The sequence below is a fragment of the Aedes aegypti genome, chromosome 2 (assembly GCF_002204515.2).
Source record: "Aedes aegypti strain LVP_AGWG chromosome 2, AaegL5.0 Primary Assembly, whole genome shotgun sequence".
Taxonomy (NCBI): Eukaryota; Metazoa; Arthropoda; class Insecta; order Diptera; family Culicidae; genus Aedes; species Aedes aegypti.
The window spans coordinates 430,684,239-430,710,542 of NC_035108.1; the positions used below are offsets into that span (position 1 = coordinate 430,684,239).

Here is a 26,304-nt window from a genome sequence, read left to right on the forward strand (position 1 = left end):
ATCCAACATTTAGCTATTACATTGTTTTTCTCTCGCTTTATTTGATTTAAGAACTATGAAAGTCACTTCAATAAGCAATAAAATCAACAAATTCCAAAAGGGCCTAACTGAAACCATGTCCAACCGAAGGGCCTAACTGGAGGGGCCTAACTGAAACCATGTCCAACCGAAGGGCCTAACTGAAAGGGCCTAACTGGTTTGAAGATTCATTAAAGGGCCTAACTGCTGATGATATTTGAATGCAACCATTTTCACGAGTCGTTATGCTATTTGAGATTACTAACGTTCTGGGCCACGTAATAAACCAAAACACAAGTATAAAACTAGTAAAAACAAGTGAATGGGTTTGAAATATCAATAATCAATATGTTGCTGATTTTCTATAGAATAGTTTCCAATATTTAGCTTGTATGATATTGTCACAGAGAAACAGACGTAACACTTAGAACAAATCACGATCAAAATCATAGTCGCGAAATCATGTAGGCCCAATGCTAAAAACACTGTAGTTGGCCGATGGACCAACAGGTGGCGGTAGTGTGTAAACGTCAAACACGAACAAAAACGACGCGAGCGCTGCGGGTGGTCGATTGACCACCTACCCAATATTTGAATCGATCGTTAAAAAGTTGTTCGATAGACAGCGATGAGAGTGTGACGTCTGTTTGTCTGTGATATTGTGTTGTTTTCTCACATAATCATTAAATGTTGTCGAAGAATTATGCAAATCACTTCAATAATCAATAAAATTAGCAAATTCAAAAAGGGCCTAACTGGTTTGAAAATTCGTAAAAGGGCCTATCTGCGGATGATGTTTGAATTGAACTATTTTTACAAGTTATTGTGCTATTTGAAATTCAAATCGTTGTGAGCCACGTAATAGACCATTATAAGTGTCGAACACAAGGGGTTATCCGAAAATGACGTCCATCAATTGGGGCCTCCTCCAATGGGGGGATTACGAAAATGTGACAGTGCATGGATTGGGTATTGGAAAAAGCGTGACAGAGGGGGTAGAAGGGTTCTAGAAATCCCGAAAAACGATGGACGTCATTTTTGGATCTTCCCCAAGTATGAAACTAGTAAAAAGCGAATGGGTTTGAAATAGGAATAATCAATATGGTACTGATTCTTCAACCGAAAGTTTCCAATATTTAGCTATTATATAGTGTTTTTTCACATAATCGCTAAATTTTGTTCAAGATTTATGCAAACCAATTCAAAAATCAATAAAATTAGCAAATTATAAAAGGGCCTAACTGAAACCATGTTCAATCAAAGGGCCTAACTGAAAGGGCCTAACTGGTTTGAAGATTCATAAAAGGGCCTATCTGCCGATGATGTTGGAATTCAACAATTTTTACGAGTTGTTGTGTTATTTGAGATTAGAAACATAATGGGCCACGCAACAGACTTTAATGGGTGTCGAACACTGGTATGAAACTAGTAAAAATGCGAATGGGTTTAAAATAGGAATTATAAATATGGTACGGAATCTTCAATTGAGAATGTCTCAATGTTTACGTTTTGCAGATAGGCCCTTTTCAAATGTTGCGCTAGATTTGAAATCTCGTGAAAAGGCCTTTTGCTAATTGATGGAAATATTTCTAGCGCAACATTTGAAAAGGGCCTATCTGCAAAACGTAAACATTGAGACATTCTCAATTGAAGATTCCGTACCATATTTATAATTCCTATTTTAAACCCATTCGCATTTTTACTAGTTTCATACCAGTGTTCGACACCCATTAAAGTCTGTTGCGTGGCCCATTATGTTTCTAATCTCAAATAACACAACAACTCGTAAAAATTGTTGAATTCCAACATCATCGGCAGATAGGCCCTTTTATGAATCTTCAAACCAGTTAGGCCCTTTCAGTTAGGCCCTTTGATTGAACATGGTTTCAGTTAGGCCCTTTTATAATTTGCTAATTTTATTGATTTTTGAATTGGTTTGCATAAATCTTGAACAAAATTTAGCGATTATGTGAAAAAACACTATATAATAGCTAAATATTGGAAACTTTCGGTTGAAGAATCAGTACCATATTGATTATTCCTATTTCAAACCCATTCGCTTTTTACTAGTTTCATACTTGGGGAAGATCCAAAAATGACGTCCATCGTTTTTCGGGATTTCTAGAACCCTTCTACCCCCTCTGTCACGCTTTTTCCAATACCCAATCCATGCACTGTCACATTTTCGTAATCCCCCCATTGGAGGAGGCCCCAATTGATGGACGTCATTTTCGGATAACCCCTTGTGTTCGACACTTATAATGGTCTATTACGTGGCTCACAACGATTTGAATTTCAAATAGCACAATAACTTGTAAAAATAGTTCAATTCAAACATCATCCGCAGATAGGCCCTTTTACGAATTTTCAAACCAGTTAGGCCCTTTTTGAATTTGCTAATTTTATTGATTATTGAAGTGATTTGCATAATTCTTCGACAACATTTAATGATTATGTGAGAAAACAACACAATATCACAGACAAACAGACGTCACACTCTCATCGCTGTCCATCGAACAACTTTTTAACGATCGATTCAAATATTGGGTAGGTGGTCAATCGACCACCCGCAGCGCTCGCGTCGTTTTTGTTCGTGTTTGACGTTTACACACTACCGCCACCTGTTGGTCCATCGGCCAACTACAGTGTTTTTAGCATTGGGCCTACATGATTTCGCGACTATGATTTTGATCGTGATTTGTTCTAAGTGTTACGTCTGTTTCTCTGTGACAATATCATACAAGCTAAATATTGGAAACTATTCTATAGAAAATCAGCAACATATTGATTATTGATATTTCAAACCCATTCACTTGTTTTTACTAGTTTTATACTTGTGTTTTGGTTTATTACGTGGCCCAGAACGTTAGTAATCTCAAATAGCATAACGACTCGTGAAAATGGTTGCATTCAAATATCATCAGCAGTTAGGCCCTTTAATGAATCTTCAAACCAGTTAGGCCCTTTCAGTTAGGCCCTTCGGTTGGACATGGTTTCAGTTAGGCCCCTCCAGTTAGGCCCTTCGGTTGGACATGGTTTCAGTTAGGCCCTTTTGGAATTTGTTGATTTTATTGCTTATTGAAGTGACTTTCATAGTTCTTAAATCAAATAAAGCGAGAGAAAAACAATGTAATAGCTAAATGTTGGATATTCTCGGTTGAAGGTTCAGTACCTTATTGATTATATCTTTTTCAAACCCATTCACTTTTTTACTTGTTTTATACTTGAGGGCCTTCCTTAGCCGAGCAGTTTAAGTCCGCGGCTACAGAGCAAAGCCATTCTGAAGATATCTGAGTTCCATTCCCGGTCGGTCCAGGTTTTTTCGTAATGGAAATTTCCTTTACTTTCCTGAATATAGAGTACCTGCGTACTTGTCACACGATATACGAATGCGAAAATGGCAACTTGTCAAAGAAAGCTCTCAGTTTATAACTGTGGAAGTACTCATTGAACACAAAGCTTAGAAGCAGGCTCTGTCCCAGTGAGGACGTAATGCCAAGAAGAAGTATAAGAAGAATTCTTGCAGGGCTGTTACAGAAACAAACGAATTTGTTTTTGTGAAAATCGCGACTTTTGGAACTCGATCCACAACTAGAGGCAACAAATAAAAATTAACAAATAAAAATTATTCAAAATTTTTAATGTAATTGATTTTTTTTTCAGGATAAAAAATCAGTTTTTCAACTAACTTCGCATTAAGATTATGATAAAACTAGTAAAAAAGAGAATGGGCTTGAAATAGGAATCAATATAGTACTGAATCTTCAATAAAGAATTTTTATTAATCAATGTTGATTTTCTCACATACCTAATCGATTGATTTTGATCTAAAACTTTGAAAATCACTTCAATAAGCCATTTTACGAGACGTTTCGGAACAGCTGATCGCCGAAACGGCGTCAATTGACAGGAGACCTGGGATTAAATCCAGCGTGATTTTTAACAACGCCTTATCTTACCAAATGGGGAAATGGAGAAAATGACAAAAAAGAGATCCAAAAATGTTCGTTACTGCAACATTACACCTAGTTGTTGTATCAGCTACCTCTTTGTTACCCAAATTGCACATAAAAAGGCACTTTTGTGATTAGAAATATTTTAATAATTTTTCTCCATTTAAGTGTTCGCCTGTATGAAAAGCTACGCTAGAAATGCGCACAGTCATCAACCATCATCGTCGCGAAAACTGACGACGATGATTGAATTCTCCCAGGTCTCCTGTCAGCTTCGTAAAATGGCTCATAAACAATAAAAATAACAAATTCCAAAAGGGCCTAACTGGAACTAAGTTTAATAAAAGGGCCTAACTGGAGGGGCCTACCTGAAACCATGTTCAATCAAAGGGCCTAACTGAAAGGGCCTAACTGGTTTGCAGACTCGTAAAAGGGCCTATCTGCCGATGATGTTTGAATTCAACCATTTTCACGAGTTGTTTTGTTATTTAAGATTTAAAACGTTGGGCCACCTAGTAGACTATTATGAGTGTCGAACACGAGTTTAAAACTACACTGTAAAAATTGTAATAATTTTCTGTATGTGTCTTGACACATAATTATTCGAAACAACCTCACACATTAAATCAATATAAATTGAGTTCATTATTATAACTCAAAAATATGTGTGAAATCACATAGTCAAAATCTATGTAGTTTCACACATAACCAATATATGGACGAGATATACGATGAACTCATGAACAACAACAACCAAATCAGAGAGGATCAACCATTTTGTGAAACGGGTCGGCAGTTTGCAGGTGAGTTGAGGGCGTAAAAATGATTTGTTTTTGCTAGTTAAATTGTCTCTTCAGCAGGTTGTGTAACGATAGAATGCTGCACAAGCCGTTTCTTCGATTTTGGAAGTCGACGTGGAACATGTTCGGTACTAAAAACTGCAACGCAACGCATCTATTTTTAGGGTTCTCTTGACAATGAAAATTGTCGGACTCGTCCGTTCGATGGAAGAAAATGGAAGCACATGGAAGGCGGTACAAATAAATAATTACTTCGATGTCCACTACGATTTCATCTCTCCCGCCTGATCAATAGTCAAACTGTTTCATTTTTTTTTCTTTCAATCCACTGCATTTGACTAGAGGCTGGTAATAATGTTATGAAAATAATGCAGAATAATTGAATGTTAATTTTTGATTTAATTAAGTAAATAATATGCGGCGTTATTATTATAATGGTTTTATTGGTTTCTTTTTTAAATTTGATTTTCATGGAAATTTTCAGTTAGGCCCTTTTATGACCAGTTAGGCCCTCTTAGTTTTATCATTTTCAGATAGGCCCTTTTAAATTTGAATAAAATTACCATTAATAATGCATTTTGCATGCCCGTAAGAGTATGTAGGAGTAATTTAGGTAAAATATGATACGAATAATGAATAATCAAGTTTGTTTACATTTTGCAGTTAGGCCCTTTTCAAATGTTACGCTAGATTTCAAGATTTTGCCCACCCCTGCTGGCGAATCCGCCACGTGGGCTCCGGATGACAGCAAGTTGCATCGCCTCACAGTTTGTAAACAAAAATGCACTTTTCACGTGCATCCTTCAACACTATTTTTTTTTCTTTCATCAGCGCACGTTTCTCATCGCTTGTTTTTCATCTGAGTCCGGAGCAAGTTGTGCAATCACGTTATGTGCTAGTCAAGTGAAATCCAGTGTTCTTAAAAGTGATCAAAAAATGTTCAAACTGTTCAGATCGGTAATTCGTCTGGAAACGCGATGGCCATCGGCATCCGCTCTTTATTCCACATTTCGGCCGGCAGAATTCCACTTCGAAACTTCGGACGGCGAAAGCGGCACTCTGATTCATCGTTTCTCCCGTCACATAGCGCTTACAAAGAGGGACTTTACGGACCAGACCCGATTCCAGTTCAAGTACTCGTCGTTCTATCCGGTTTACCGGCCCGATCAGTTCCTGGAACAGTTGGCGGGCATTTCCAGCCATGACATGGGCAAACTGATCTGCATGACGAGCGATTTCCGGGGGAAAGCCGACATCCGGATGTACACCGATGTGGTCAACGCGCTGGACGAAGAATGCGAGTCCCGGGTGGACAGGGCCGAGTTCCGGGAGCTGGTCGGAATGATGCACGGGTTTATGTACCTGCTGCCGAACAAGATTACGAAATTGAAGGCGTACCGGAAGGCGATGCCACGGCTGGTGGAAATGTTCGGCAGGAACGTTAACCGCAAGGACTTCATGACGATTCTGTTCTTTCTGGGGCTGTGGAAGAAGAATGCGGCCGGGAGTCGCCTGATGGAACAGTTTATAGGGGATTATCTGGGGGAGTTTTTGAACGAGGAGATGGAGCGGATGGATTTCGTTATATTGGCCAATGCCTTGTACAAAACCAGCGTGAGGATCAAGGATGAGCAGTTCCGGAATCGCTTGGTAGAGGAAATTGCCACCTTCGAAGACAAGGATATGGCGCTGTTCGTAACGCTGGTTAAATGTGCTCGCATGAACCGAATCCACTCGGATCGGATAGCGGACCGGTTCAGGAATCTGCTGCAGGGTGAATCACAATCCCTGGATTTCAGAGGTCTAGCACATCTGTTTGCCTACGTTGCTGATAATTTGATAAAGGACGACACTCTGACTGAGCTCTTCCTGGGAGAATGCCGGGCGCATATAGAAGCAGAAATTCTCACACAACCGGAGAAAAGCGACTTGCTTCCGCAGAACTTCCGCGCCAAGGATCTGGCCACCTTTCTGTGGAGTTGTTCCACTTTGTCCATCGCACTGGAAGACCTCGAGATAGGTAAGAATTAGACAAAATTTTAGCATGTATAACTTCCTTGGTAAACTGTTATACATGCATGTATAACTTCATTTTTCCTCATTCTGCTCGCATGTTTTAATTTTAACAAACCTTTACCTATCTCAACCTTTTTCTCTAACCCCTGTAGATGCAAAAGATCTAAAAGACGTGATATTCCGCAAGATCGACAACGACGAGTACCGCTACATTCCGGACACCTTGGTGGACACGTGCCTTTCGTTGTGGCTTATGGGGCACCCCTCGGTTGACCTCATGTCCAGTATCTTTGGCGATCGTCAGATGACGCAGCACTTTGCCAAAGATCGCGCCAAGATCGAGTCCAGGCGGGATTTGCTGCTGGCTTGCGCCGAAATCGAGCGACCGGAAGCGTTCAAAATTATTTCCAAACTTCCGCGGGTTCGGGCCTATCAGTTGGAACGACCGGCACAGGATTACTTGGTGAAGAATCGCCGGGAGCTACAACGGGTTCACAGTTGTCTGCAGAGCGTGAAGGACAAGCTGCAGATCGGCGAGATCGAGCTTAATTTGCCCATCCGGGCGTTGAACATTGCAGGGCTGCTGGTTAGGATGGATAATGGGGACATTGTTAATTTGGACGTGCTGGATCGAGCATACTGTTTGTCCGACAGGGAGACCCCTTCGGGACTGATGGTCCTGAAACAACGGCTTCTGAACAAAGCTGGTGTTGAAATGCATGTGGTAAGTGTGAATTACAACAGGGCTGAAATGAAATACATTCTCAATCGTCAAGTGGACTAATCATATCCTTAAACCGTTCCAGGTCAACAGTCTGCAGATAGAATCCGACGACGCCCTAACGCAAACCCTGGAAGCCACCATCCAATGGTCAGTCAAAGCCCGCGCCACCAGAGAATCCAGAAAGGCCGGTTAAAAGACACATTTATTCAAATCGAATACCAAAACTAATATCAGTTACAAATTGGTTAAAAATAAGCTGCCTGTTCAATTCCATCCGAACAAAAGCCCTTTGTTCTAAAGCAATCCCTTCGAGTCCAGTTGTCGGATGCACCGGTCCATCACCTGGTAGATGGCATCCTTGGTCTGTTCCGAGCTGTACGGCTTGCCGATGTCCGGCACGTGGATGAACAACGTCCGGTCCCGGTCGACGTCCAACGATTTGAGGTAGATATATCCGCACAGGTAGCTGCCGACTTCCCGCGAGCAGCAGCACTTGACCGCGTCCAGTTCCCGAGCAATCGCATCCACGTCCAAATTGGTCTCGAGAAGTTCACACTTGCCCTCCTCGGTGGCACTGTTCAGCGATATCTTATCGCACGGTAAACATCTGTTGGCAAAGTCCGGTCGGCAATAACCCGACGAGTAGGAGCACTTTTCCAGATTGATCGAATCAATCCGACCGTGGACACCGACGTGGATGACCAGCTGTAAGAGGGGGATTCTTTATTAGATTTACGGATCAGTATCAGCACTAGGGTGGCCCATAATGAACAAGCTTCTTAAGTTGCACCCTCCAAATTTGTTCATTTTGACCATCAGTAGCTACTGTGAAAGTTTAAGCAGAATCCGCCTCTGAAAGAGGGCTAACTAGCTTGAAGTTTGTAGTTGATAATTTTTTTCCGGTAGTGACTTAAAGATTCGTCTATCAATGGAAAAGAGGCTTAACAAACCAGAAGTCTTCTCGTTTACCCTCCCCTCCAGAGCTACATTGATTTTGGACAAATTCGAGGTAAAACAAATCAGATAAATACAATGATTCGTTACTAATCAGACTAATCCAATAGTCAGCTAAATGTTTCAGTGGCACAACTATTAATGAACAATGAATTTACTATTGAAAATAACTAAAAAGTTTAAACATATTCAAACAAATAGACCATTTGCAACATTGTTTGTCATTGTTGCGTTTTAAAAAAATGTTTTATTTTCGTAAAGAAATAAGGTACCGTGGGGCAAGTGGGTAATGGATTTCGCATAGTTGGGATTATTCAAATTCTAGAGACCTTAAATTAAAACAAATTAGGTCGTATATATTTTTTAGCTTGACTCCCACCAAATATAAGCAGTATGCTGAAATTGATTTTTATATAAAATTAAAGAAAAAAGTACAGAAAAAGTTTTTGGAAAACGTCTTCTTACTTTTCACTTGCCCCATAAGTGGGGTAAGTGAAAAGTTTATCGTTTTGAACAATAAATTCAAAAACTAACAGTTATATTCACGATTTCTATTACCTTTCACATTTTAAGGCGTCCCAATGAACAATAACATAAGTAACATGTAAACAAAGAAAACTTTTTTCTTGTTACTTGAATTTTCTTCTGTTCAGTTATGTTTGTTGAAATAAATCGACAACATTATAATTGCAACATTTCCAACGTTAGTTCTTACATCATGGGACAGAAATTGCATTTCTGCTCTGTAGAATTTCCACCGCTCGTTATTTGTTTTTAAGAAAATCGGATATGACGTCGGATAACTCTTCGAGAGAAACCAAACGGGATCCATCAAAAATGTATTTACAAACTTTTTTATGTGGATAAACCTACACCCCATTTTTTATATTTGGAACTAGCTTTACATAGACATTCCACGAGATTTCCGTGCGTTCTCATATATTGGAACTTTTCAATGAACGTATTCCTTTTAATCGGCTGTCCGAAGTAAATTTATTAATATCGTAATATTTGGCAACCTATTTTTAGAGAAGTTCCATGATTTGGCCATGATAATAACTTTAAACGCTTTGAGTAATTTTTTTCTTGAATTATCTGCACGTTCTGTTGTTCTATGATAATTGCGAACCTTGTATACTCATAGCTATCTAAAGAGAAAACACAAATTCAATCTCTAATGAGAAACTTTTCACTTGCCCCACGTGATTAAAAAATTGATGGCGTTTCAATACAGTTATTTTTAGGTCTATGTCGAATTGTTTCTTAAGCATTTTTTTAATGCAGTTTAAAACTGTCAGAGAGGACAACTTAAAAGTGGCACAGAAAATTATTTTCCGCAACTTTTTTCCGCTGAAAATATTAAAATAAGATTGCACGTCGCCAACTTGTTACGGAGTGATAGTTGACAGGTTAACAATCTTTCGCTCTATTATGCAATTATGTCTGAAAAATTTCAGAAATCTCTTACCTATCGTAATGTTCTCAATGGCCTCAAAGGTTTACACATGAGTTTAAAACATTAAATCACATAGTCAGTAAAATATATCAATTATTTTCACTTACCCCATTTACCCACTTGCCCCGCGGTACCTTAGTTGATTAAAGTCATGGGAAAGAGAGGGTTCATAAACAAAATAGTTACAAGACTAGTAGCTGGTCTCTTTTTAAAGACCTGTAGGTGAATTCCGGTGAACAATTTCTTCGAAGAGAAGAAATTTTCTTCCATAACTCACCAGCAAGAAAACTTTCTTAACTTCAAAGAAAATACGCGCCGGGATTTACCTCCTGCTCTCTATTTGATGCATGTCTCTAAAAATTCTCTATTTTGATGGGAGGTCTCTGAAATCTTTTTTCATCAAAATGATTTCTAAAGTCACTTTCTTTCTTTTTTCTCCTTGTGGTGTAAAACTATGGAGGTCAACGAGATACCTTCCCTATTCCATGGTTATTCATATTTTTTGCGGATTCTTCTAAGAAATGTTTAAATAATGCTAGTCCGGAGATTTCTTCTAGACTAGTTTATCTTTTATCAAGCATACGGGACTTTACAGCAAAATTTGACAAATATTATCACAACAAGATTCAAAACTATTGAACGATATACGATGACCTTGCTAACACACTCTGACAAAGGATTTGGACCAACGAAGGACTTTCTAAACGATACTCTAATGATGACCCGGAATGGCTACTGAATCGGACTACCGAATGGACTTCGACGCTTGAAATATTTAAATCTATAATCTGGGGATTTTTTTTATTACCGTACGGGTTTGGGCCGAAGGGTCTCAGATTTTCAAAAAAATTGAGAAAAATTCAGGGTCGCCTATTTTTCCGGAAAACTCAGGTGGAAATTTTTTGTTTTCCCTTGACACTACTTACTTTGAAAAATCATAACTCAAGAACGAAGCATCGTAGAAACAAAGTTTTTATATGAAAATTTAAGCAAATTTTCTCAGAAATCCAAAAAAAAATATGAACTGGAAAAAGTTTTCCACAAAATTTTCCACCGTTGGGAAAATTCGTAAAGAAAAGCCGGAAAAACTATGCCCGAACTCGTGGAAAATTTTCAAAAAATTATTTTCGAGAAGGTAATTTTATAAGCTTTAATCACTGAAATTTTTGGAATGCACTTTTTTTTCGTTTTTGAGTTATGGCCAATTTTGTGAAAAATGTCCAGATGTGCCATATAAGACTTTTCTTTGAAAAATCATAACTCAAGAACGAAACAAAGTTTTTATATGAAAATTTAAGCAAATTTTCTCAGAAATCCAAAAAAATATGAACTGGAAAAAGTTTTCCACAAAATTTTCCACCGTTGGGGAAATTCATAAAGAAAAGCTGGAAAATCTATGCCCGAACTCGCGGAAATTTTTTAATAAAATATTTTTAAGAAAGTAACTTTATAAACTTCAATTCTGGTAACTTTTAGGATGTACTTTTCTTTAGTTCCTGATCTATGGTCAATTTTGTAAAAAATGCAAATATTTGCCATACATGCCTTTTCGTTTAAAAATCATGACTCAAGACTCATCATGACTTGTCGAATTGGATTCAAATTATCTGAAAAATATGAAATTTTTGAAATGGAATCAGTTTCCCAGGACATTTTTCACTGTTTATGAAAACAAATAATGAAACCCCGATTAGCTATTCCAGCTTTCAAACAAAGTATATTTGAAAAGAGCGATCAATAAGATCCAATCCTACAATATTTTTCAATACGCTCATTTTTCGTTCCTAAAACATGATCAAATATTGCTAGGATGAGCTGTTTGAACCATATATTTACAAATTTATAAGTTCATAAACAAAATTTCTTAAGAACGAAACTACATAGAAACAAAGTTTTCTTCAAGCTTTAAAGCGTTGAAATGGCTTGAGAATCATAAGTTTACCAAAAACTAACAAAGAGCAGTGAGAAAGTGCAAGTGTTGTCTATCAGCTGTATATTCCTCGTTATTAATTTTTGGAAAGTGAAAAAAGTTTTCCCGAAGCTGTTGAAATGGACAAAGTTCAATATTACGAATACAATTCTTTATGCTGAAACCCCTTCGGACTGGACGGCCACAAATCAGTAAGGACAAATCTACGATCGATCAGCCAAGGCCTCATCAGTAAGCTTCATTCGAATGGAGTTCGGTGGATAACGGAAAAGATGAAAATTTGCGTGAAGTGCTCCATTACCGGTGACCAGAAGGCTCTCGTAACGGATCTTCCAGAAGCAATGGCGTTTGAGGAACAAGTTTCACCACTATCTTCGTTGGTGTCGCCAAAGGAAACTCCTTCCTCGGGTGAGTCAGTTGGTTCTATAAATAATGTACAAAAAATACAAGAGCTTGCTAAGTTCTTGGAAATTTCTTTTCAAGTAAAATCTTCACGTTTGGATGCTTCTAGTAGTAACTATCGCAATGCTTCTATGGACGAAATGTTCAATCAAATTTTGAGTAAAATAAAGGCTTGGTTTCCGCCTAATATTGTCGATGTTACAGAGGATTTCAATTCCGTTTTATTAAATTTGAACTCAGCTGTTACAAAAGCCGAACCTGACAAGCAAATTGAACTTCTAAAATTACTTCCTAGGAATTGGTCATATACCAAAGTTAAAGCTCATTTTGACGTGTCTCAACACGTTATAACTGAATCAAAAAAATACAATTTAGGGATTCAACCACTTTCAAAAGTAGGACGACCCTCGCATGGATCAGATGTCCAAGACATAGTTTCAAATTTTTACCTAAGGGATGATATCAGTCGGCCATTTCCTGGCTTGAAAGATACCATATCTATTAAGTTACCCAATGGAGTGCGCCAAAATGTTCAAAAACGCCTTTTGCTTGACCCTTTGGATACTTTATATAAACAATATTTGGAAACCTGTAAGAGTGAACAGGAATCTGTCTCATTCACATCGTTCTGGAAACTTAAACCAAAACAATGTGTTTATACAAAGGATTCATCGGCCATGAATGTTTGTGTTTGCATGATACATGAGAATATGAAATTCATGATTGATGCATTAAAAAACCTAATTGCTTTGAAGTTCATAATACAGAAAAAAAAACTTAACACCTTTTTGACTAGTCAAATGATATGTCCAGATAGTACAGATGATTGTTACTTGAGGTCCTGTGAGGATTGTTAATTAAAGAAATTAGATTTTTTTGCCAATCGCTTAGATGAATACAACGTTGAAGAAGTTAAGTATTGTTTTTGGATTATTTCTCCTCGTTGTGAAATTATCAACAAAAAGGAAAATGTAAATAATTTTATAGAAAACTTGAAAAATCTCACAGAGAAGTTTCTTGTGCATCAATTCAAAGTAGATAAACAAAATAAATTTATAAGAGCTAAAAAGGAATCACTAGTTGAAAACAAAGAAATAATGTGCCAGATGGATTTTGCGGAAAATTATTCGTGCGTGATACAAGATTCCATTCAAAGCCATTACTTTGTACGACCTCAAGTAACAATACATCCATTTGTAATTTATTACAAAGACAAATCTTCGATCAAAGTCTTAAATTTTGTTGTAATTGCTGACATAAAAAAGCATAACACGACATCAGTTTATGCTTTTCAAACAAAACTAATTTCAAGATTGAAAAATAAATTTCCTGAGCTTGAAAAAATCATTTATCTTTCTGATGGTTGCGGAGAGCAGTACAAAAATAAATCAAATTTCAAAAATGTATGCAACCATGAAAATGATTTTAAAATTAGAGCAGAATGGCACTTTTTTCCAACCTCCATGGAAAAGGTCCATGTGATGGTATCGGTGGCAATATTAAGCGAATGGCTAGAGATGCTAGTATTAGAAAATCAGCGGAAATTAATTACGCCAAACAATTTTTTGACTGGGCTGTGTCGCAAAAGGTGAAAAACCAATTTAAAAAAGATTGGGAATTCTTCTATGCAACTGAAAATGACTATTCAGAGGCTGAAAAATTACTTCAGGAGAGATTTTCCAACCTTGTTCCAATATCATTCATTTATTCCAAAAGACGAACGAAGCATTTTTGCGAGTGAATTCTCAGTTACACATGAAAACCAAGAAAATACAGCATGCTTTGTTCTTAATACTACAAAGAAACGAAAATCTTCTGGTGGTAGCAACCAAAGGCCATCTTCCCGGTTGAAAAAATAAATAGTTTTAAGATAAAATGTAAGTTATGTACTAAATAATTGAATAAATAAAATTAAAGAAAAATATAAAAAGAATCTTATTTGTTCCATAGAAAAGAAAAAATCCCTTGGAATGGAAAAGACGCAGTTTTTTCAGCTTTGCTTAACGGTGTAATGTTTCATGAAAAATATAATCCAATCCGACTTATACTTCATTAAAACCAATCCCATATCGTTTCTTTCAGATCTTTTAGAAAATTTGCAATTGCTTTGATAAAAAAAACCTTGTTTTTCTCTTGCTTCGATTGAAATATGCGTTTTCAAAGAAAAGGCTAATATGGTCATTTTTCACAAAATTGACCATAACTCAGGAACAAAAAAAAGTACATCCTAAAAGTTACTAGAATTGAAGTTTATAAAGTTTCCTTCTCAAAAATATTTTAATAAAAATTTTCCGCGAGTTCGGGCATAGATTTTCCAGCTTTTCTTTATGAATTTCCCTAACGGTGGAAAATTTTGTGGAAAACTTTTTCCAGTTCAAATTTTTTTGGGATTTCTGAGAAAATTTGCTTAAATTTTCATATAAAAACTTTGTTTCTACAATGTTTCGTTCTTGAGTTATGATTTTTCAAAGAAAAGTCTTATATGGCACATCTGGACATTTTTCACAAAATTGGCCATAACTCAAAAACGAAAAAAATGTGCATTCCAAAAATTTCAGTGATTAAAGCTTATAAAATTACCTTCTCGAAAATATTTTTTGAAAATTTTCCACGAGTTCGGGCATAGTTTTTCCGGCTTTTCTTCACGAATTTTACCAACGGTGGAAAATTTTGTGGAAAACTTTTTCCAGTTCATATTTTTTTTTGGATTTTTGAGAAAATTTGCTTAAATTTTCATATAAAAACTTTGTTTCTACGATGCTTCGTTCTTGAGTTATGATTTTTCAAAGTAAGTAGTGTCAAGGGAAAACAAAAAATTTCCACCTGAGTTTTCCGGAAAAATAGGCGACCCTGAATTTTTCTCAATTTTTTTTATTCATATATCCATGAGCCCTGCCTGTGGAAAAAGTTTCATGAAAATCTGAGACCCTTCGGCCCAATTTGTACGATAATAAAAAAAAATCCCCATCTGCCAAATGTGTACATTAACTTTGTTTGACGGGGGGCCTCTCAATACGAAGCCCTTTTTTACCCAACGATGGAGACGAACCAGCCTCCGGTTGAAAGTCTCGATAATCAAGATTATAATGATAGACTAGTTTAAGTTATTCCTCCAAGAAATCTCTAACAATATTTCTTTTGATTTCTCCGCCAATTATCTCAAGAATTCATCCAGAAATTCCTCCAACGATTCCCTAAGGGAGAGCTAAGAGAAATTTTCTGCAAGAAATTCCTAAGCACTCCAACGCTACTTCTTTTAGTAATTTCAACAGGAAATAATCTTATAAATTTTCCAAGTACTGTCCCAGGATTTCTTCCAGCTATTTTTCCAGATATTGTTCCACAGATTACTCCAGTTTGTTCCTCCATGAGAATTTAAAAAGAGACATTCCTGGAATTATTCCTAGATACTTCGAAAGTGTGAAAGCATTCTCAGGCGTAATTCCCGAGGCATTCTTGCAGAAATTTCTGGCTGAAATCTTTAGAAAAAATGTGAGCGAGAATTTTGTGAAAATTTCTGAGAAACTCGTAGATTAAAAAAAAATATAAATGAAACTCCTAAGAAGACGTTTCCAAAGAAAAATTGTAGAGGAAATCCTAGGAAAATCAATAAAATAATCTATGGATTAATTCCTGGAGGACTTTAGGACTTTAGCACCTCCCGGAGTAACAGGGCTCTAAAACATTCCCCCACTTCGCATAATCCAACAAGGTGGTGAAATCGCAATTGAACAACTATTCTCTCAGCATGTTGAGCTGTAGAAACTGTAACCATTTTGTGGTTACAAGTAATGCTATCAATTTTTGTAATGTCACAAGGTATCTAAAAAAACTATTAAAAAGAAAAATCTGATCGGATTATATGAAAAAATAAATGAAAATTGCTATGCCCTGGTTGTTGCTTGGTGTCTTTTTTTAGTTCCTGTTTGGTCTCTTTTTGGATCCTGTGTGGCCTCTTTTTGTTCTCTTTTTTCAGGCAGCTAATAGTCTTTACCTAGGGAAACTGATATTCGATTTTTCCCTGGGGTTAAACGGTCAGTTCTAAGTGACTTGAAAATAGGAACATTAGACACTTTTTGCCTACAAAAGAGACCACACAGAAACCAAAATGAGACCAAATGGGAACCAAGAAAACAAAAAGAAACCTAACAGGAACCAGGAGATGACAGTTTCACTCTTCGGAGAATCTTACCAAAAATTTCTCTAAGAACCCTTTTAAAATATTTTTGACACTATTTTCTCCAGTAATAGACTCAGATTATTGTCCATAATTTGCTTTAGATGACATTCCAAAGATTTCTTCTGGAGTTCATTTATTGATTTTGACGTACTCCCTGAGGAATCCTTCTAAACGATTGGTTTTAGAAACTGGAGTTATCCTAAATCTTAGAGGTTTACTCAAAGGATCCATCAGAATTTTCTTCCGAAGATTCTACCATCGTTTTCTCAAGATTTCTACCAAGATCCCCGTTTAGATAATTTTAAAGAATACCTTCAGATAATTTTCTAGTATTTCTTTCAACATTGTCGTTCAGGATTTCTTTAAGACCAAAAGTTTCTTCAAGAATACCTACAGGAATAAGTCCAAAGATTGTTCCTAAGGCCCTTTAAGGAATTATTCCAGAAATTCTATGAGAGTTTTCCCAATTTTTGCAAGTATTTTTCCAAGAATGTCTTCAGAAAAATGACGAGTTTTTTCTGAAATTATTGGAGTTTTTATTTATTGGAGGAGAGAATTTATTTATTTATTGGAAAAGGGATCCCCAGACAACCAGAAATCGCATGTAAGTTCACGTTGCAACTCGTTTATTCATACTAATTACACCAAACCCGCAAAACACCGTGGATAAACTCGTCAGATTGATGACCTTCCTCGCATAAAACACTTCTTTTCTGACTTCACTTGTACATTTTGTTTCGTCTCGTACACTCGTACAAACAAAATCGGATCACTCCGTAGCAGCTGTCAAATCAACATTTGTTATCATAAGTTAAGTCGGATAAGATCACTGGTTAGTTCGGTAGAAAATTTATACACTCGCATTGTATGTTATTATTCATCACATAATGTATGCACGCATATCGCCTCCACTTTTGTACGTAGAAGGCCTTTTCGCGACATCTTATAAGTGAAATGTTGCACATACAAAGCCTCCAGGTGATTTCGTTATACGTACATTTTGATTGTCTGGGGGAATCCTCAAGTAACATCTGATGAAACTTGACTAAGATCTAAAGTAATCCTTGGTCCCACAACGTGGAGGAATGTGATGAATTTTTGGACGATTTTGTAAATAAATTGCTGAGATAATTGAAAAAGTGATTATGTCTCTAGATAATATCCTTTAGGAATTCCTTGAAAATTATAAGGCCGCATGTCTGAATAAATTTGCGTAGAAGTGATCTTAAATGATTTTTTGACAAATGCATAAAGATTTTAGTTGAGAAATAAATCAACAATTTTTTTTTGGAAGAACAGCAGAAGTAATTCCTGAATGGAATGTTGGATAAATACCTGTTGAAATTTTTGGAGAAATCGCATGAGGACACTATTAAGAGAATCTCCTCGAATAATCCCTGGAGGAATTTTCGGAGAAAATCCGTGAGTAAATGTAAATTAATTATCGAAGGAATCCATATGAAAACGCCTGGAAGGAAATCAGCAGAAATTAGCGTAGGAGTTCTTGTAGATCTTTTTGGAAAAATCCTTAAAAAGAATTTCTTTTAAAAACTGGAATGATTCTTTGTGAGTTTTCTGGGAGAATTTCTGGGAGACTTGGTGGAGGAATCATTAGAGAAATTTCTGGAGCAGTTTCGTAAAAGTGCTCCAGAATAAAACTCTGTAAAATCACTAGAAGAATTCCTAAAGCATTTCCTTAGTGAAATCTGAAAAGAAATGCTTGTCATTAGAGACCATTTTGGTTAAAATAGATACTTTAAAGACCTTCCGTTAAAAGTAGAGACTTATTAGAGACTTGCATTTAAATAGAGATTAGTATTTTCAACTTTGGCATGAAGAGTGTTCTTGTTTCGTTGTGATGGTCTAAAAAACTGATTTATTTCTGTCCATTTTACTCCGGACTAAAACCAAATTTCAGTTTCCCTAGGATGTAAAAATTTAATGTTTTAACAATAGACTTCCGATTCATTGCAGTCCCTTCTCTATAGATAGAAGAACCTTTAAGTCACGAACTAAACAATTTCATCAACTACAGCGCACTCCATGGATATTTCTTCTTTTTGGCTATACGTCTTCTCTGAGACATAGCCTGCTTCTCAGCTTAGTGTTGTATTTTTTTTTTTTTTTTTTTGAGCATTTCCACAGTTATTAAGGTGATTATAAAACGAAGCCAAACTTTGAATTTTCATGTGCACAAGACTAGAGAACCTGAGAACAGTTCCCGTTGAAAATCAATCAAATTGCTTGCTGGCTGGTGGTAACCAATGGGATAAATTTTCAACGGTATGGCTTCGTTCTATCATCACCTTAACTGAGAGCTTCCTGTGCCAAAATTGCCATTGGGCGAATTCACAAATTTCATAACGCCAAAAATGACCATTTTTGACACCTACTCACCCCCTCATAACGCATTTTGTATAAATATTTTTCAAATTTTGTATGAACTGTAACAACTTATGCTTTGTAGCCCCGGACTCTAACCACTCGGATAAGGAAGGCCCCACTCTTTGAACATAAGAGTAGTTTTAACAGTTTTCCCACATCCTATTTCATAAAAAATGAGCTTGTTTAGCACCTTTTAGAGTTGACGGATTCCTATCAAACTTTCACAGTAATTTCTGGGGCTTCAAATGAACAAATCTAGGGGACGTAACTTACAATTTTCAAAGTCTGTTTCTCATATAAAAACGGGCCACCTCAACCACCACAAACCGTAGGATTGTCGTTCCAGATCTTCGGCACTACGGCATCGACGGCTTCGTATGTAACAGGTATTTCCAGCTTTTTCACTCGATATGTCGTGTCCTTGTGCTGGTACGAGTCGGGGAGGAGCTTGACCGCCTCCCAGCTGGCGTTGCGTTCTTCGTGGCCGGCGAACGGACCGAATCCGGTCACGTAGATGGTGCTGGTCACCATCGCAGAAGCGGATCGCTATTTCCTTCGTCCGACCGCCACCCACGGGCTATTATATGGGACTGTATAACACTACTGCTGGTGCACTGATTATGCTCTATCTGAAGGGACTGTATTTCAGTCTCTTTAGCTCTGTTGATGATGCATCTCGATGATGATGTCAGGCAATGTTAGAGTGATCCATATTTGTTAGTAGTAGTAATTTAGGATGTTTCATTCATTTGGTGTCGCACATTCTTATGTTGAAAACAATATTTTTTTATTCATTAAATTTTACTCTGCTTGATTATTTGTTTAACAATATGAATATTTTCAGTTTTGGTTAGACCTTTTTTAACCAGTCTTTTTATTTACTTTCAAATCACTTTATTGAAACAATTATTCGATGTACAAAATTCTTCTTTCCTTATATCTAGTTTTGCAAATAATATGTATGATTAGACATAATTTCATTAAATTATTATGTGTTGCATTTAATCGTCTTGTAGTCAATCTTTGACAATACATTCAATTTCCAATAAGAATACTTTTATTGATTTCTCAGGCGTTGAAGATGCCACCCAACGTTGAAAACTATAATTTGAGGGTTCTAAGGAATGGTGCACAAATTACGTAACGTTAAACATGATCATTTTCATATTAGGTTTTTTTTTTTGTAATTCCAAAATCAACACAGCTAGCCTCTAGGTGGCCTTCCTTAGGCGAGTGGTTAGAGTCCGCGGTTACAAAGCTAAGCCACGCTGAAGGTGCTCGATTCACGGCCGGTCCAGGATCTTTTCGTAATGGAATTTTCCTTAACCTCCCTGGGCATAGAGTATCATCGTACCTGCCACATGAAACACGAATGCGAAAATGTCAACTTTGGCCAAGAAAGCTCTCAGTTGTTAAAAACTTTAGAAGTGCTCATAAAAACACTAAGCTGAGAAGCAGGCTTTGTCCCAGGAGGACATAATGCCAATAAGAAGAAGACGTCTCTAAGTGTCTTTAAAATAGGAACTTTAGCTTAATATAGTTTTATTAGTTTGTCCAGAAATTTCATCAGATTTTAATTCAAGTAAAGAGAATCAAAAAGGAGATTTGACCCTTTTAATTCTACCCTAATTGCTTATCTTTGTTTCGTCAAAAGATAAGCATTATGTGTGTGTGTGTGTGTGTGTGTAATCCAACTAACACCCACTGTCCGGCAGCGATATTATGGAAGAAATCTTTCTGCAATGCTTTTTGATGCTCTTGCAGAAAGCTTTAGTCCAGGAGTTAGAAGGTGATAGCTCTATTGCAGATCCAGTGACCCATTTCAGAATGGCTGGAGAGACACGTCCATTCAGAAGTCACCTTCACTAACAATAAGCCCCGCATGCATGCATTACCGTTATCAAATGGATAAAGGTAATGAAAACACACTTCCTGTTTAAAAGATGTTTTCTTTTAAACTGGCACGTATTTAGTTTTCTTAGTAAAAATCATAATCAGAACAATCTCACCGAAAACCATCTAAGGTGGCATTGCCGTCGCCATGGAAACCTTCGATTCAACCAGCGTTGAGATATATTTTTCTTCCTCTTTCGCCTTTTCCGCGCATTCGTTCGTCATTTCACCACACAATAGGCCTATTCACATGACGTCTTAAATCAGCTGATCGGGAAGCACTTTGACAGTTCTTCTATGAAAATGACAGGCTCGTGTTAGCACCGGTCCTCCACCGATGTAAACAAATGCATAGACGGATCTGTCACATGAAAAGGCCTATAACCATTTCTTCAATGTTTTTTAATTGCATGACGTTTCTTTCACATTAAAGCACTTTTCTCCAACAAATCGAATTACAGAACGTGATATTTGTTGCTTCTAATTTGTTCCTTTTGTCAGAAAGAGGTTCTCTGCTATCAATTAGCGACTTTTTTTTTATCACGTTTCAACATTCTGGGTGGCGGTAGAACCCAAATCAAAATTTCGGAGACACATTTTTCCAGGGATAAACCTACTAGCCAGTTGCAATTGCCGGTGAACCGTTACAACAAAACACGAATTATATCCTTTAATTACGGGGGCTTTCGGTGATTCACTCTCAAACTAAAATTCTGCTTGCGTAGCACTAACCAATATCGGCGGAATCACGAAAAACGGGAGCACGAAAAAAAAAGCACGCGGAGCAAAATAAAACACGACCGTTCGCGGCAAAGCCTACTGCGATCCTCCCCACCCATAAAGCTTTTTTGTTGATGCAATACTAATTTTTAAGTAACCATTTGAATCGTTTTATTCCTTAACTGCGCTGAATTACGGCACTTTACGGTATGATGGAAGTATTAAGAGCAATATTGACATTAATTTTTGGCTCCATCCCATTACCCCGAATGGGTCTCTACCCCGAAAGCCATTACCCCGAATGGGTCATTACCCCGAACGCCACTACCCCGAATGAGCCATTACCCCGAATAGTATGAGATACAGTGCAGTGGCTCCATTCCATTACCCCGAATGGGTCACTACCCCGAAAGCTATTACCCCGAATGGGTCATTACCCCGAACGCCACTACCCCGAATGAGCCATTACCCCGAATAGTATGAGATACAGTGCAGTATCTTGTTTTGTGTGCAAAAATGCGTCTCTAAGGGAAACTGGTATTTACTTGCGCGTACAATTCGTCGGTAAAATGTTCATCATATATTTTCCCTTCTTTTATATGTCAGCTATTCTTTCGAAATATCTTGTAGGCAATCATCTTGTTCTCATTCTTTCTGAGACAGTGCTGAGCTCAGTGGGCACTTTCGCAGTTCAAGGGTTTATTCACAAATTTCATAACGCCAAAAATTTGCCATTTTTGACACCTAGCCACTCCCTTGTACCATTTTTTGTATGGAAATTCAACATATTGTAACATTTTGAGGACAATCACCCACAACAATTTTTGTCCCCTTCAGTGTTACGAAATTTGTGAATAGGCTTTTAATAAAATAAGCCTTTTATTGACTTAGAGCTTTCCCTGTCGATTCATCATTCTTGTACATGTGCCTTTATGCTCAGGGACGTCAAGGAAATGTTAAATGCATAAGATCAGCCACCGGAGGAATTCGAACTCGTAACCCTCAATATGGTCTTGCTGAACAACTGCGTGATCACCGGTATTTGGACTTCTTGGTGGTGTTCATATTTCAATTTTGTTTTTAAACACATATTTTCCTTTCTTATGAATATAGGTTGTGCCAAAGCATCACGTTGCTACAGTGCTCATTCACGTCATAGCTGCTAACATTTCACCATGAAGTCGCCCTTCTTTCTTAAAGAGGCTGTTCTTTCGGGTTTTCGTTGGATAAGCTAGTCAATAATATTTCCATATAGAACCGCTTTTTTCAAAGGAATATATCATGAAGACATTCACTAAAGTGAATTCTGCTATAATTCTAATCAGAAATATATCATCTTGTATTAATACAGACAGGTCTCTTACGGATTTACTCACCACTTTTCTGTTATCATCACTTCTTCATTGTCTTGAATCGAAAAAAAAAGTGATTATCTCATCGAAACTGAAATTAATAATCCCACAAACCAACGAAAGTTTTACCTGTAGCGACAATCAGAGGCCGCCCTTTTTCTAACATGTACAAGTGTATTAACGTTTCCTTGCTATAGCAGAACGGTTGTCTATCAGGTTGGTCTTTAAGCGGGTTCCATAGAACAACACTTGCAGCGACTATTTCAGGGTGATCTTCCATTACCATTGTTTACATTTTTCATTTTGGTGGGGCAATGAGAGCGCAAGTCAGTCCAAAGCCGGGGTAAGGGATAGGTAATGGCCGTAATAGTCTATGCGGACCACTTGAACACCATCGGAAAGGATAAGAAGGGTTGGGGTAGGGTATAGGGAATGGAGAAGACTTGACACAGTAATGCGATTAATGCTGCAAAATGTAAATGTGCTGAAAGCAATTTAATTTGAGTTTTGAAGTTTGATTTGACTTATTAAAATTCCAAATAGATCGGCCATTGTACAAGTAAGAAAGAATATGCTGATCGCTTTCTAGAAATTTTATAAACAACAAAATAATAACAATATGAGAGTGATGTTAAGGGCTGCTGATGGCACAATGCGACGCTTTAGGAGATTTTGATACTGAATGAACATTACTATACAGAGCGCAATTTAATCGATGGTGATAACTTTACAAACTTTATCTGTTTTTACACTGATTGACGATGCTGATTTATATAAAAATATTTAAAAAATATTTGATATTAGTTCATTTGTTTGTGTGATCTAGGTGTTAATAATGGAAAAATTTTACATACCCTTGATGAAATACTTCCCTGACCAGAAATATTATATTTTGAGCGCCCTTTTCGAAGCTATTCTATCCAGGTATCCATGTACTGCTTTCAATCCTGAAATTATTCTTATTGTGCATGCTCATCCATTATATTAGTGATGCTCATAATCATGCAACAGATAAGAAGGAGAGAAAAAGAGAATATAGGAACAGTGATTAGTAATGAGTTAATTATGTAGTTTTGTTAGAATTATAAACAATTAAACAGCAGTAATGAAAATAAAAAATAACTTATAAAATTACTTTGCAGCATAGCTGAGCCTTTCGGAACGTAAGACCGATGTATAAAAATAATTTGTTTCGAAATTGTCCGCGTGGTCTTCTAGTGCCCCTATTAGATCAGAATCAGTCATAGACATACATATCGAATGCTCGCCATGACCCTATGACCAACATTTGTATATGTATAGACTTAGCTGATGTGGCTTTTCTAATAGGTAGTTCTTTCACTCATTGATTGTCTTCAAAACCTTGTCAAGTATAGAAAATTGATTTTATTTCATTTATTACTACATTAAAGCTACATTGTACTTATTAAGTATTAGGTATTATTTTATGTTTTTATCACTATTGATATTATCAAGGCCAGAATTCCCAGTGAGTGAAGAATTTTATAGTACTAGAACACCATAGAAGATCGCTTAACATTACCTAATCATGGAACGGCTTTTTGCTCTATTATTTTAGGTAGATGCTATTGATCTCCCTTTGCTCCTATCCGCAACCCGGTGCACGCGCCCTGTTGGTTTTCGAAAACCTCGTAGAAGATTACAAACCGTCAATGGCATTCCCAATTACTACCCCACATTGCACATTCAAGAGTCTGATTGTGCTCCTAACCCACCCTCAGTCTGTAATCTTCTCGCCAGTTTGAAATTATATTTTCCCGAAGTGAAAGTAATTTTGATGAGTGATAGCGTAGTGCAGCCCAACTGCATAGTACAGTAGTTTACCCAGAATCTTTAGGTCAGAAGATAAAATCTAAATTTTGTAATAAAAAGGTTGCCATTGCTTTGAAATTTACCCAACATCTAATCAAAACTACTAACAACAGCGATCAATTATCAAAATTCATCGCTCCCTGGAAAATATAATCCCAAGCCCAGGGTGTTTCGTCAAAAGATAAGCATTATGGACCTTAAATAAATATTTGCATTAAAAAAGAACAAAGTGCACCACAAAAACTTCGTTATAATGCTTGGTTTTCTGCGTAAGAGCCGGTCATCCTATCATCTGCGGCAGAGGCGCGTCCACGCCATAAGTAGGACGAATGTTGGCAAAAATGCCAGATTTGTTTCAACTCCATGGAATCCTTGACCGCATGCCTGTTTATTCATGCCGGTCATTACCACAAAACTGAGAAAGCTGCGGGATCATTAACTAGATCAACTTCATTAGATATTTAGTTTTTGATCATTATATCCTTTTTCAGGCCAGTTCACTTAGCTATATTTGTCAAAAAATAAAACAAACTGCGAAACTTAACAGTCAGTTATGTTGTTCCATAATTTTCTTATTTATTTTTATAGATATAAAAAAAAGAGTCATAATGCTGTGTCTTGTTTGTTTTCTCTGGACTTTTCACAGAATTATGAAATAAAGATTTCAAAGGGAGCTTATCAAAGCTTACTGTTAGAAACTTTTGAATTCCTGGTACTTCAAGGATCGTAAGTCAGCACCATTTGTAAAAGGTATGCATTAAGAAAATGGACTGGGAAGTTTACACTCAGAATTTTTTAGCAAACTTTTAGGGAAGATTCAAATATGACGTCCATTGTTTTTCGGGATTTCTAGACCCCCCCTCCCCCTAATGATGGACGTCATATTTGGATGACCCCTTAACAGACGAACTTTCGGTAAAAATTTCCCATTATTTGGAATCAAACAAACCCATCGTTTGAGACTGCGTACTGTATTTCGTTTCTTAAATTTTTGAGCATGTTCAAAACAAATGTTTTGATCGTTTTTTTTTATTTAGCTGATATGGGGTAACATTGACCACCCATATAAACAATGTTCGATAATATTTAAAATGCCATAATTTATCAAAATCATGGCCCCCGAAAGCCGAATTTGTAGGTTAAACCCTTACAAGTCATATACTATAGTCAGTATACTTCAAGTTATTATGAAATCACTACGAACCCAGGAACAAGTCTAAAAGTAGGCAATTTCCAAATAAAATTCTAAACATTTATAATTTAAGTTTTGCTGAATAGACATTTAGACAACAGGGTAGTTTTCGGTTATGTTATTTTTAGTAAAAATTGATTACCCTTGCTTATAACCATGCGAGGCATGAATCTTCGGTAGTGTCAACCATAAACATGGAAATCATTATTCCAAAAAGTTGAAAAGTCTTATCTTATGAATATAGGAAAAAGAAGCACCCTTAATGTATTGAAAATATGTTATCGAAAAAAAAAAGCTGATTACGGTAGTTAAAAACCAAATCTTCAAAAAATACTTTACAAATATCAACACATTCTTCTTAAAAATAATGTTATAATTTGGCCTCGAAGTTTTACCGCACCATTCAGCTGTTGAAGGGGGGGGGGTTGATTTGCTGTATACTGCAGATTTTTGATAAATGGTTTAACGTGCAGAAACTGCTTGAAATATTTTGATG

At 36.8% G+C, this 26,304-nt stretch overlaps 2 protein-coding genes across 2 annotated transcripts; one reads left to right on the forward strand and one right to left on the reverse strand.

Moving 5' to 3' along the window:
- Positions 1-5,536: 5,536 nt before the first annotated feature.
- Positions 5,537-7,755, forward strand: LOC5573951. Its single transcript, XM_001654939.2, has 3 exons — positions 5,537-6,791; positions 6,940-7,511; positions 7,594-7,755. The coding sequence occupies exons 1-3, from the start codon at positions 5,708-5,710 to the stop codon at positions 7,702-7,704; spliced, it is 1,767 nt and encodes a 588-aa protein (XP_001654989.2). The 5' UTR covers positions 5,537-5,707; the 3' UTR covers positions 7,705-7,755.
- On the reverse strand, positions 7,696-19,509 carry LOC5573952 (pyroglutamyl-peptidase 1). The gene is made up of 2 exons (XM_001654940.2): positions 19,146-19,509; positions 7,696-8,216 (listed from the first exon to the last, which is right to left on the reverse strand). Exons 1-2 carry the CDS (start codon positions 19,347-19,349, stop codon positions 7,806-7,808), a joined length of 615 nt encoding a protein of 204 aa, XP_001654990.2. The 5' UTR covers positions 19,350-19,509; the 3' UTR covers positions 7,696-7,805.
- Positions 19,510-26,304: the final 6,795 nt, after the last annotated feature.

What these genes read in the sequence shown, in the direction of transcription:
- LOC5573952 (XM_001654940.2), bottom strand. Translation starts at nt 19,349, where the DNA reads ATGGTGACCAGCACCATCTACGTGACCGGATTCGGTCCGTTCGCCGGC. An exon ending in TCTGGAACGACAATCCTACG is followed by an intron (nt 8,217 to 19,145) that starts GTTTGTGGTGGT and finishes CCCCTCTTACAG; the next exon opens with CTGGTCATCCACGTCGGTGT.
- LOC5573951 (XM_001654939.2), top strand. Translation starts at nt 5,708, where the DNA reads ATGTTCAAACTGTTCAGATCGGTAATTCGTCTGGAAACGCGATGGCCA. An exon ending in ACTGGAAGACCTCGAGATAG is followed by an intron (nt 6,792 to 6,939) that starts GTAAGAATTAGA and finishes TAACCCCTGTAG; the next exon opens with ATGCAAAAGATCTAAAAGAC. An exon ending in CTGGTGTTGAAATGCATGTG is followed by an intron (nt 7,512 to 7,593) that starts GTAAGTGTGAAT and finishes AAACCGTTCCAG; the next exon opens with GTCAACAGTCTGCAGATAGA.